At 36.5% G+C, this 12,396-nt stretch overlaps 1 protein-coding gene across 1 annotated transcript in view; it reads right to left on the bottom strand.

Moving 5' to 3' along the window:
• NRDE2 (NRDE-2, necessary for RNA interference, domain containing) overlaps positions 1 to 12,396 on the bottom strand; it is a 31,055-nt gene that overhangs the window by 3,830 nt on the left and 14,829 nt on the right. Inside the window, exons 7-12 of the mRNA XM_021531927.4 lie at positions 8,745 to 8,878; positions 6,635 to 6,755; positions 4,718 to 4,893; positions 3,637 to 4,023; positions 2,346 to 3,274; positions 25 to 163 (exon numbers count right to left, since the gene is read on the bottom strand). Of these exons, the coding sequence (XP_021387602.3) occupies positions 25 to 163; positions 2,346 to 3,274; positions 3,637 to 4,023; positions 4,718 to 4,893; positions 6,635 to 6,755; positions 8,745 to 8,878 (1,886 nt within the window). The remainder of the gene's footprint in view (positions 1 to 24; positions 164 to 2,345; positions 3,275 to 3,636; positions 4,024 to 4,717; positions 4,894 to 6,634; positions 6,756 to 8,744; positions 8,879 to 12,396) is intronic.

Genomic DNA, 12,396 nt, shown 5'->3' on the forward strand with positions numbered 1-12,396 from the left:
CAAAACAAAACAGATACTTCTTACCATAAAGTTCAAGTACATTCTCCATAGCAGTGGACAGTGGGTACCATTTTCACTCTGAACTGCATGTTCAAACAGAGCTACAATCCGATTTGTTAATCCAGTTTCAGGAATAGTACAATGTATTTCACCAACATCTGCCCTGAAACACAGAGAAGAAATAACAGTCCTTTAAATCCAAGCCAAGGGACCACATCTGGGTAAGAAGGGGTCAAGAACAATGCACTGCTTCTGTTCACCATATACAGCCAGGTTTTTGTAATTTGTGCTATAAACTCAATGTTATAAATCAGATTTTTATCACTTGCTAATGTGCTAAAAAATCAACACATTTCTAAATAGAAAGTAAGGAAAAATAAAAATTAAGTATTTTTGTGAAAATTAATGTAGCATATTCAAAAATCATTTCTCTTCGAACACAATAGCCCACTATCATATGATCTTAAAACACCTTAGCCTACCTCCAAGATAATTTATCCCTCTAACCTTGACAGAGCAGCTCAAAAGAAATTCAAGTCTGGATCAGCACATCTTCTGGTGCCCAGGCAAGTTTGTTCAAAATTACCCCTCACTTTTGTAAGGCCATACATTGGTCTTTGATCAAGGTCACAATTACAACTCTGGATTTCAACCACAACAGCAATTTTCACCCAGAGATTCAAATCCCCTAAATTCCAAGCAGAACACAAAAGCAGGCATACAGTTTTCACCAAAGCACTGTTTTCCTTCAACAGCTGATACAGACTGGCTTACTTTTGATTGCTTGAGCTTGACAAAACAGACTGGAGCACTGATGGCAACATCACTTGTCTGTGCATGTTCTCTCAACCTGCCAGCTTGTTCCACTCACCATTAACACTTGGCTCCTAATCTATCTCTTGTTTTTTCATGTGTCTTTGAAGTAATTTTCCCTCTCATCTTAACCTTTGCCATGAAGGAAAGTTATGTAACTTACTTTGCATGGAGTCAAACATTTGAAGCCTTATACCTAACAGTGACTTAAAAACATTCCAGTTTTACCCTTTGTGCGCTCATTTTTTCATCTGAATTCCATGTGCTTAAGGACTATGAAATAGTCGGACACAGCACAGACATTTTCTTATTTTGTCACAACATCACAAAACATTAGTTTAATGCATGACTGACCGGCCATTTATCTCCCTGTTGCAGTAGTTCAGCTCTGCTCTTGCAACATCCAACTTGTCCCTTATAATCTATAGGAAAGGCTTTGCTAGCAATGAACAATCTGGAAAGGAACTCAACCTCACAGAGAAAATAATTCTGAATTTTTCAGTTCCAAGTAACAATAATGAAAACCTATTATAGTGTTAATCTGAAATTAAGAGTAAATCAAATCACAATCCTCCTTTACATTTGGTGGCTGTAGAATTCTTATAACAATTTAGGATGACACAGACTTAACAGTTCAGAAACACCACTATCATGTCTGAATGCCTGTTGCCAGCCTGCAGCAATCAAAGAAGGGGATGCACCATCATTTCAAATTATACTGGTAACTGTGTAATTTCACCAAGTGTGAATATTGTGAGTTTACAGCCCTGTAAAACTTCCAGGTAACTGTTTCCTAGAAATCTGCTGTCACGTGCAGACACAAACAACCAAGCTGTTGATGTCACTGGAGATATGCAGGTAGCAGTGGGTGGGGAGCTCCAAACAATGAGAAGACAATAGTTAAGAGACTAAGCTCTAAGAATGAATATGTACCTTGTTCCCCATATCTCCTACCCTTTCCTCCTTTCTCAGGAGCAAAAAATCTGAGCCCAGACCACTATGAATTCATGGAATTTCCAGCCTCTTCTACCTAGTAACAGCCCCATAGGAAAACTAAACTCTCAAGGACTCACTATGGAAACAGATCCGCCACAACTGTATTCTGTGATTCAGGAGTAAAGTAGGGCAGCCAGCTCAGGCAGAAACTGCAGCATAGCTCTGCATTATGCTCCTAATTGCTGTAGTACTAAAATGCAGCAGTTTCTAAGCTCACACTGTTTATCTTGGCAATCTAAGCAGGCTTAGTTATTTGAAAATTCCTTAAAGAAACGTGTATCATCCTGATGCTAGCAGCAAGTAATCAAACAAATTCAAATACAATCTGGCTCAGGAGAAGGGACATAAGGCTATCACCCAGGGCTTTTATTCTGTTCAAGATGCTGCCATTGACTCCCTGTTCAGCCTTGAACTAGAAACCTTCAGCTACAGCTTCTTCATCTGCAAAATGAGAACTGTGATAGCATTTTCTCTCCTCTGTTGAGCAATTACACAGATTCAAAACAGCATAATTGTAAGGAGCTGCAAGGTGTTACCTCTGGACCTTCTCTGTGAGTTTTTTTCTCATCTGCTCTGCTTGGATTGCAAACAGCCATGGCTCTAAAGAGTTAGTAGACCTTGTGACACTATCAAAAAATCTTCGTGCTTTGCTTGCACTGTGAGACTTCCTTTGGATATGGATGTATGACCTCCAAAGAGACTGGTTGCTAGGATACCGTTTCAGAGCCTCTGTCAGTGCCTCTCGCAGGGGATTCAAAGGATAAACACTAATTTTCATGTGGAATCTCAGTAAATTTGTATGCAGCAGTGTGACAGCTTCAAGAGCAGTGGGAAAATTTTGAATGCCAAAATTCTCTCCTGTATTTTCACATTTCTGTGAACAAGAAACTTCAAGTTTTTCTGAAGCCTGCGTATATATTAATACTGCAGCATCAATCCCAACAGTCAAATACTGAAACAGTGCATAACAACCAACCAGGTTAACCAGCTGATCAGCATCATTGACCTGATCCTGATCAGATACTGCTGTTTTACTTAAATAATCTTGCAGTGCATGCTCATATATTTTACGAGCTTTCAAGACATTCACAGGTAGCACTTGTCCACTGTAGGGCACATATGGTCCATTTTCAGTCAATTTGGTCAATATATGAACAGCACGTGACATGACAGCTCCTTCTGTACTTTCCAGCAGTTCCACTTCCAGCTGAGCGTACAGCAGGCTGAGGCTGCAGAGCTGAGCACTTTTCAATCCTCCTGTCCCTGCTGTGCAAAGAGCTGTGTCAAACACCTTCCTGGAATCATCTGTGTTACCAAGCAGCCACTCTAGGTAGGCATAGAGTTTCCAGAGAGAAAGGTTGTTTCGGTTGTCAGGTGCTTTAAGAAAATTCTTGGCCAACTTTTTACTCTTCCTCCCCTGTGCTTTTAGCTTCTTTTTCTTTTTAGCTTGGATACACTGAATTACCTGCAGGGGGAAATAAACAGAGTATATTTTGAGAGGGATGGAAGCAGAAAGGAGAAAAAAAGCCCCTCACAGCAATTTTTTGTAATATAATTATAAAATTATATATTATCGTATAATAATATTTATGCAGAACTTCAAAAAATAGTTTGCTACAGGTATGCCACTCTTTAACATGTACTGAAGCAAAGAGCTTTTTGTTTCTCTTTTTTTTCCCCCTTGTCCAATCTTAACTGGCATTTCCTGATTTGAATACTTAGTCCTGCAAGACAACTTTCATCAAGACTTTTTAAAATTCAATACAAAAATTATTACAGAAGAAAGTCACACATCACAACATTGATTATATGCAGACTCCTCATTACCTTAGATATTTCATACTGTAGCCAACAAATGGCCAGGTTAGATTTTTCCTTTCCTGTAAATATCTGGGACAGAACATGGAAGACATTCTGTATGAACTCCTCTCCTTCTTTGTAGTGGCCTATCTGATGTCTGCCTCGTGACATCATATCCATATGACCAATACTGTTGAATCCAGAAAGTGGAAAATCAACAGAAGTCAGTGGTTTATCATCATAAAGCACACTGTCAAAGATGCTATTTTCATCCATGGCAATATAGAGACTGGAAGGAAAGAGTTTACTTGTACATGGAACTCCCAGAAATTGCAAAAAAGAGTACAATAGTTGATGTTGAAGCTTTGGATTAGAAAGACGGATTAAAGATGGTCCAAGATCATCAAATAACACCTAAAAAAATCCAAATTAAAACAAATTCCATTAGTTTATGCAATCAAAAGCAGCAACACTCTAGTTTATGTAATTAAAGAACTTTTTAAAATCAATAGGATTTACAATTACCATTAAATGGTATCAAAATGTCATTCAAGTTAAAAACGGACAAGTTAAACAAGCAATCTGATTTTCCAGTCAGACTGTAAATTTGCCATCAAGAGACTTCTTTGCCTGTGAACAACAAAGACCTCCACAAAAAACTTACAAAATGAAGGTCTGGAAGACTTTATTTATAAGCCTTTTGACAGATTCATATTTGAAAATCAATGTCTGACTTGACCTATTTCCCAAGGAATAAAAAATATGCAACTATTTGACTTGAAGGCAATGAAACCTTTGTTTATTTAATGCACATCTTTTCTTAAGCACATATTTTTGTGAGATTTCTCTACACAGATGACAGGAATCACTGAACAGCAAAGACAGACTATTTGCCTGCAGACTTTCCAAAGTTTACTATAAGCTTCCCATGGTTTTCAGAAGTTTCAGCACAAAACTTCAGGCAAATTTTGAATTTCAAAGAAAAAAACCTTTTTTCCAAACAAAGAAAAGTATTATTCCTCTAAAATATCCACAAATATGGCAATGAATTCAAATTAAAGGATAACTAGTCTTATCATCTCCCCTTGTTCAATTATATCACAGTGACCTGTCTTTCCGGATCTTCACAATCTTCTTCAGTTTCCTTCTTAGTTTTGTCTGGCCTCCAAGGTAACCAGTGCCTTGCCTCACGGGAATATTCAACATTCAACCAAATATGCCACTTGGGAAGAGTTTTATCTTTTATTTCTTGATCCTCATCTATTTCTTCCTCATCCTCATCATCTAAAATCAAATCAATATATAAACACAGAAAATTATAAAAGAAAAATCATCCCACCAAATCCAAAGGCCAGGCATGACATAGACTTTAACTACTTTAACAATGGAAATAAATATAGTGTTAATAAAAAAAACCACACAAAACATAGCTGACATTTTCCACATCACAGTTCTGGGTTTGACACTAACTCAGTAAGAATAGGAAGGTAGGAAGCTTCCAAACTTTCAGAAGCTGTGAATCAGTGTCAGCACTCAAACTTTTTCAGAGAAGAAAAAACACTGACAGGCAGTGGACCACTTTTATCCACAGCAAACTGCAAGCAACAGCCAAGAGTCAGTCATCCTTTTGTGCAATTTAGATTCTTCATACTGAAGCATAAAATTTCAAGTATGCTCTATCAATACTAGTGTGCCTAAAACATTTTGAGAAAACCACTGAATATAAAAAATGGTACTTTAATATTAAACACTGCAAAATAAGTTTGGCCATGTTGCTTTATAACAAGTGGTATTTTCAACATTTTAATTAATGTGCAATTGAAACAACCCACACAGTTACACACACACACTAAAGGACGTGCTTAACCACATCCCACTTTTATGATAATCTTTCTGGACTATAGGATACAATTACCATATTTTTCCTCTGACAGCAATATATTAATTCTGTGCAGAAACTGATGAGCACCTATAGGCAAAGAGCTTGCAGAGATGTTTCCTTTTTATTGCTGAGGAAAAAAACTGCCCTCAAAATTTGATGGTTGCCTGCATTATAAAAATCCAGCTATTTCTACACCACCTCCAAATTCTTGATCCTGACATCTGCCATTACCTAAGTGAAACACTCCCAATCCCAGTTCTTCTTAAATTTCAGGTAAAACAAACAGGTGGTTGCAAGATTTTTACTCTGTTTTTGTGATCAATAGTATCCCCTTTAGTCAGCAACTCTATGAAAAAGAGACAGCATTTCCACAATCTAGTCAAAGTTTGAAGAAGCCTGACAGTTTTTAATAAACACACTTATTGAAAATTACACCTGAACTTTAGGGGTTGACACATATTGGGAAAGCATTCATATATACTGGAGCTGCCCAGGACTGGCAGTCGTCCTCTGCTCTATACTGAGTCTTCTTAAAATGCCTAGAGCCATCAAAAATAAAACTGCTGAACTCAGGGGCCAAGGAAATTCCATCTTAATCCAGGGACAAGGGAGGCACATAATTATCTTTCAGTTCCTTTGTTCACTAAAAGCAGACCCAACTTGCTTCATCAGAGTTTCTACAGCAGGAGTAGCAAAAGCAAAGACCACTCATCTTGATCAGACACATTCCAGCCTCCTGCTTCCCTGCAAGCTGTATCTGCTTGAGAAATAGTCCTTGACATGAAAAGAAGTACTGTGGACCACAAGACAAGGTGAGGTTAAGCAGCAGGAAGTGTTTTCTGCATCCCTGCTCATCCAGAAGCACTTCAGCCAAGTGAAGACACAATTCCTTCATTTTCTGCATTACAGAGATAAAGGAAATGTTTTCCTCCTATTTTAGCTATACCTTTGCTTGAGAAACTAAAGTCCAGTTCTAGAAACAGAATCATAAATCTAGGTATCCTTGAAGCAACTGTCATTTAACAATATAATCCCACTTCACCTTATTATAGGGTGAAACGGTCTTAAGGGAAGTAGCTTCCTTTCACTTTTTGTTTAGAAAAACACACAGACATACAACTACACATATTAAGACACACATACCAGGCTTAAGAACAACCCAGCCACCCTTTTCTTGTTGGTGCATCCATGCTTTCCAGCCTCTTGCTCCTTTTTCTCCAATTCGTGGTTCTCCACTATCCCAAAAGGGTTCAAAGAATTCCACCTATTGTTTTTGACAGGACCAACCAAAACAAAACACATAGAAAAATAATTTTTGCTGTTGTACAGACATTATCTTTGTCAACTTAGGCTTCCCAGTAAGTATCTGCATATAATTTCTGTATCTGAAGACTTTGTTAGATACTGCTTAAGATTCAGCAGGCACAATTGAGTACTTCAGTCACAGCTGTGGCACACAAGGACTGTCATCAGCTCCTCTCACAAAAATAAAGATTGTTTTAAAAGGTAACAGGCTTTAAAGAAAGCAAAATACTTTTGTGCCTATAGTCCCTTATAGATCTTTCATGGATAAAGGTACAAAGTTCCTAAGGTGTGGCTTTCAGAACCCAAAACTCCCCTCCTCCTTAAATTCTATGGGACCAGGAAGAATTTGGCTAATGGAATGATAACTCACACACCTTTGGTCAAATCAAAGGTTACAGTTGCACATAAATATGACTAGACTAAAGACAAGACAAAAAAAATCCATAAGGACTTTAATCTTTCAGGCTGAAGGATGGCCAAAAAGGTCAGGGCACTTTCCAGTAAATCAGAGGTTCAGGATTCTACTCCTAGTGACTTTGTCACTGCCAGTATGCAATCAGTCATCTCTGGATTCATCAACCCCTCCTCTGCTTTGTGTATCCTAAGCTCTAATGACAATCTCTCACCTATTAAATGCTCTGCTGTATACCAACCCTTGGCTTGGACATTGAGATGTGACTGTTAATACAAATATTAATAATAAAATTTACTCCAAGAAAAACCAAGCATCAACACATGAGAAAATTCGAGGCTTACAGTGAACTGCAGAATATAATTCTGCTCCTTGTGGATTTATTCTTTGCTGCAAGTGAGAAAGTGATCTGTGAAAACAGTACGGAAACAAGTAATTCCAGACTGAGTCATAACACTTCTCTAAGACAGCAGAATGTGTGATCAGCTGTAAATCTGGCATTTTCCTATTTTCAAGAACTGCATTTTCCAACCTAAACATGGTCCTTTTAAATCAAAGTTCCTTTTCATCCTCCTCTAAGATTTTTTAAATACTACAGATAATCATGCAGTTTTTCAAACTACTATAACTGTAACTACATGTATCTGTGCAGCTACACCAAATTCTCCATGATAGCTATGATTGCACTCTAAATTTTAGCTCTTTAAGAAGACACCACTATTTTTTAACCTCTAAGATTGCTCCATTTGTGGGTAACAGTATTAATCAAGACAGCAAGAAATGGAGTCTGAGTTTCTGGGCAAGACAGTGAGGTAACTGCAGCAAATTTAATTTTTATCCTCTACATCAGCCCAGCTGCCTAAAGGGTGGCTCTCTACGTTCATTAAAAAGGAACCAGTTCCTAACAATTTAGTGGGATGATGCTACTGGCATCTAAATATTAACTTCCTCATTATTAGAAGGGTGCATGTGCAACATTCTGCTGAACAAATTAAGAGAAAAAAAGTTATTTAGTACTTCAACATTTACCATAATAAGCTGAACAGAATCTCATGGGTCAAATAAAAGGCACTTGAAAGCACAAAAGTGTTCCTAATGTAGCCATCAAATTAATGGAAATAGAGAATCTAAGAAACTTTGGCAAAAACTGCCTGAACCGAAAGATTTTATGTCCTATCAGCTCTCTCCATCACCAGTAACAAAACAACAGCATTTTGGGAGAAAAAAAGCAAGACAAGTTCTAGCTAGACACAGACCCTGGTCAGCTAGCTCCATTTTTTTCATTTTTAATTATTAAAAAAGATATTAAATGACTGGTTATCACACTTCTATTATATACAGTAAAAGTAGGCATTTGGCCTGTAGTTCCAGAAGACCTACAAGCATTTTTCAATGCAAGCATCACCTTGAAGAACCTCTAAGTAAGGTATTATCCAAAATATTTCCCTGTGGCCTTAAAAATTCATCAATATTTTTCTGGTACAGCATTTTTGGTAATACATAAAGACACACACCCATTTAAATGGAAATTGCTACCTGTCCCCTTGTTGGCAGATCTTTTACACTGTCAGGTTTAAAGAAGGTGAAGTCAATAAGAGCCTGAAACAAAGACACTGCTTTCTCAGAATGGCCAGCCTGTCGCAGAAAGTGGCATTGCTGAATAAATATAGCTGTAAAGCAAAGAAGATAAAATTTTAGCATTTCAGATTTTGTTGCAATGTATTGTATTACAGCCCACAAATATAAAAATAGATACGCAATATGCTGTAGAATATTAATTGTTTTGGAACAGTATCAAAATCCAAACCATGGAGGGTAACCAGTATAAATGCATGTCAAAATTGTCAGAGTTTAATGAACCTTAAGACCACTCACTTTAAAAGTGCCAAAGAGATGATTTTTATTTGTGCCATACATGCACTGTCCTTACTGATGCAAAGTTAGACACAGTGCTCTGAACTTCACTGTATCCAACATCTGCCAGTGTTGACCCAACATCAGCCCTCTTGGAAGATGCTGGGCGTTATCACAGTGCATACAGGAGGCGATAATAAGAAAAAATCCTTTTTGCCTCAGTTTTGCATGAGATATTTACATTGATAATATGTTGGCAGGATATAATTTTCATTCCAATTGTCATTCTTTTCTTCTGTATGTAAGACCTGAGTTAAGAGAAGTCCAGTCTTCTGGTCAAAATATTACTGCTTAAAAGTAGTGAAAAGCCCTATCCCTCACTCTTCAACAAATTATTTGTCTTACTACTGCCATATCCCTACTCCACATTGAACTTCAGTCTCAGCTTAAAAAGGGAAGTCCCAGTGTTCCTCTCCATATCTTGCAAGAGAGTCTTCAATGACAGAGTTGGAGAAGTAACAGGTATTCTAAACACCTCCATTATGAGGCAGCTCAAGGACATTTCAGTGATAATCACTCCAAATTATACTCTAGTCTTAACAAAACAGAAGCCATTTAAATTGCTTTAAATCATAATCAACTTGCAAAAAACCTCAAGCCCATAAAGACTTAAACAAATCACTAACAGCTTGGAAAACAGTAAAACAGTGCTTTAAATATTACTGTTCCTTCACTAAACACACTAGCTTTGAAGGGTTTTAAACAATCCAAATATTTAGGTGTCCAGATACACACATGTAACAACATAGGTTAGCAGCAACTGTTCTTAATCATCATCTTATATTTAACATATGGGAAATTATTTACTCCTTTTATCTGAATTTACATATGTATCAGATGTATACACATAAAAACCTGATTCACCTGGAATATACAAACTAGGCATTTAATCCAATTTTTTCTGCAAAGTCAATGATTATTCCTGCTAACAAAGACTCTGAGATTTCTGAAGATATTTAAACAACAAAAACAATTACTAAGTTTATAACAGTCTTCTCAAGTATTTTAACTAATTTAGGCACCGTGTCAAACTGACACTGAAAAAATTGTCCTTTCCTACTCTCCCAGCTTCAGAGAACTTCGACTAAAATACTCTGACTGTAGAAAATGCCTCATCAGGATTTGCTGCCAAACCAGAGCCAGAAATAAATTACAGTGTAAATTTTTCTACATTTAAAAAAAAACCCAAAAAACAGTATTTGAAGAAATGCAAAGATCAGCATTTTCTCTGTGGCAAACACTGAAAACTGCATGAATACATACTTAATTCACTCCATGATGCTAAGAAACTTCTGCAGCTGAACTGACCTAGAAGATAAGGATGTTTCTCCCCAACCAGTAGGTATAATTTGAAAACCAGAACTCGGTTTACACAGCAGAAATTAACAATATTTTATATTCCTCTGCTTTATATTAACAGTTCCTGGTAAATTTAAAGCATTATAAATTCTTATCTCAAAATTTATGTAAAGGCTAATCTACCATTTTAAATTCAGCTTTACATTTTGAAAGTTTTTCAATACTTAAAAAAAACCCCACCTATTTCCAAGCAGACAGTACTCCATACTGAACTGAACACTAGATGGCACAGTCCCCCACTATTTAAAATTAGAGCTCTTACACTTTGTCCTTAGGAAAGGTCAAAGGTTGAAGACATAAGCCTAATGTACATCTACAGTGCTAGTCACCTCATAATTAGTTTGTGAAATATTCTGTCTATTTATCTCAATGAACACTTTGGTACCCTTCCTAATAAGTTTGCTGCCAATTAAAATTCAGCCCAAGAATTACACAGTTGAGTCACTAATAAAGAAATCGCAAATCAAGATTTCCAGTGAAATTTCTCTAATCCTATGATTTAAATTCTGAAGAGGAAAAATAAAATACTTCAGAGTGCTCATAAACAAATCACTGTAGACTTAAGACAAAACAACAAGAAGTTACTTGTGCTTCTGTTCCATTCTTAATTTGAGTTCATTTTCATTTTAGCTCTCTATGAATATTGCCAGCAAAAAAGTATTTAGAAAAATATCAATCTGATATTAGTGAACTTGCTAAAGGAACTCCATTTAAAAAAAAAAATCTCATAGCAGTTAACAAACTGCTTCATTAATTAGTATTTCATTAGTCACATATGTTCAAATATGTGCAGGAAAACAAAATGAAAGAAAAACTTTGTTTCCAAAACCAGATTCTGAATAAAATCCTTGTCCTGAGAATCATTCATTTTAGTGAGTGTACAAAGTGACTGAAATATTGGAAATCAGAGACAGCAGAAGCAATTAGAAGCTATCAGGCTGTACAGTCTCCACTGGCCAGTAGAACATTTTTCCTTTGCAGCACTTTTTCCAATGCTTGATCCAAGATGAATCAGCCAAAGACTGTATGAGATCTGAACACCTGAAATCAATTTTGTAACCCAGCATCTCTAAGTCCAGAGTGGATACTGCATAACATCATTGCTCCAACAGGAATTACAGAACTGGATAAAAAAAAGAGGCTTCTTGGACTATGATGCACATGAAAAAAAATTGACTCCTCCATAACAGTCTATTTGATTGAAAACAAATTTTAAAATAAAAGAAAAAAGGTCGAAAATACTCATGGTGACACTAATATTTTCCTCTCCTCAATGTATTCACAGATCAATAATCACAATGACATGCCAAGGTAGGGAAGTAAAATTGAAATGAATAGGTTATCATTTAGCTCCAAATAAATTTAAAGACCATGCCAAAACTGAGCATGAACTCATTTCTTTCCTGAATCCACTCCAGCATCCTAACTATTTGACTTATTTTCCTTCCAGGGATAATTATAAATAAATTATAAAGTGGTAGATGTATGCATAGAAGAAATATAAAAGGCATGATCACAAGGTATTACAGCTTAGAATTCTCCATCTACAGAGTAGGTTTCTCAAAGAAAAATTATGTCAGACTTGTAATGCTCCTTCTCTTTTCTGAATTAAAGTAACCAGTTGTAAAACTTCCAAAAAAGAGATAATTATTTTTTCCACAAGTCTCCCTTTTATAAAAGCACATCTCCTGACTGTTGGCTGTGATTCTCCAGTCTTGACATTGCACTATAAACCACTCAGCACATTAGACTTTAATGGATGTTGTATCATAAACTCTCCTGGGGAAGAGAAGGATCTGCTATATCCATATTTGGTTGGAATATCTGCCTTAATTCTCAGCTAAGAAACCAGGATGCCAGGCATTTTGAAGAGAATAAAAGCTTCATGCAATACACAGGAAAATCTGTTCTTACT

The sequence above is a fragment of the Lonchura striata genome, chromosome 5, assembly GCF_050655825.1.
Source record: "Lonchura striata isolate lonStrDom1 chromosome 5, ASM5065582v1, whole genome shotgun sequence".
Taxonomy (NCBI): domain Eukaryota; kingdom Metazoa; phylum Chordata; class Aves; order Passeriformes; family Estrildidae; genus Lonchura; species Lonchura striata.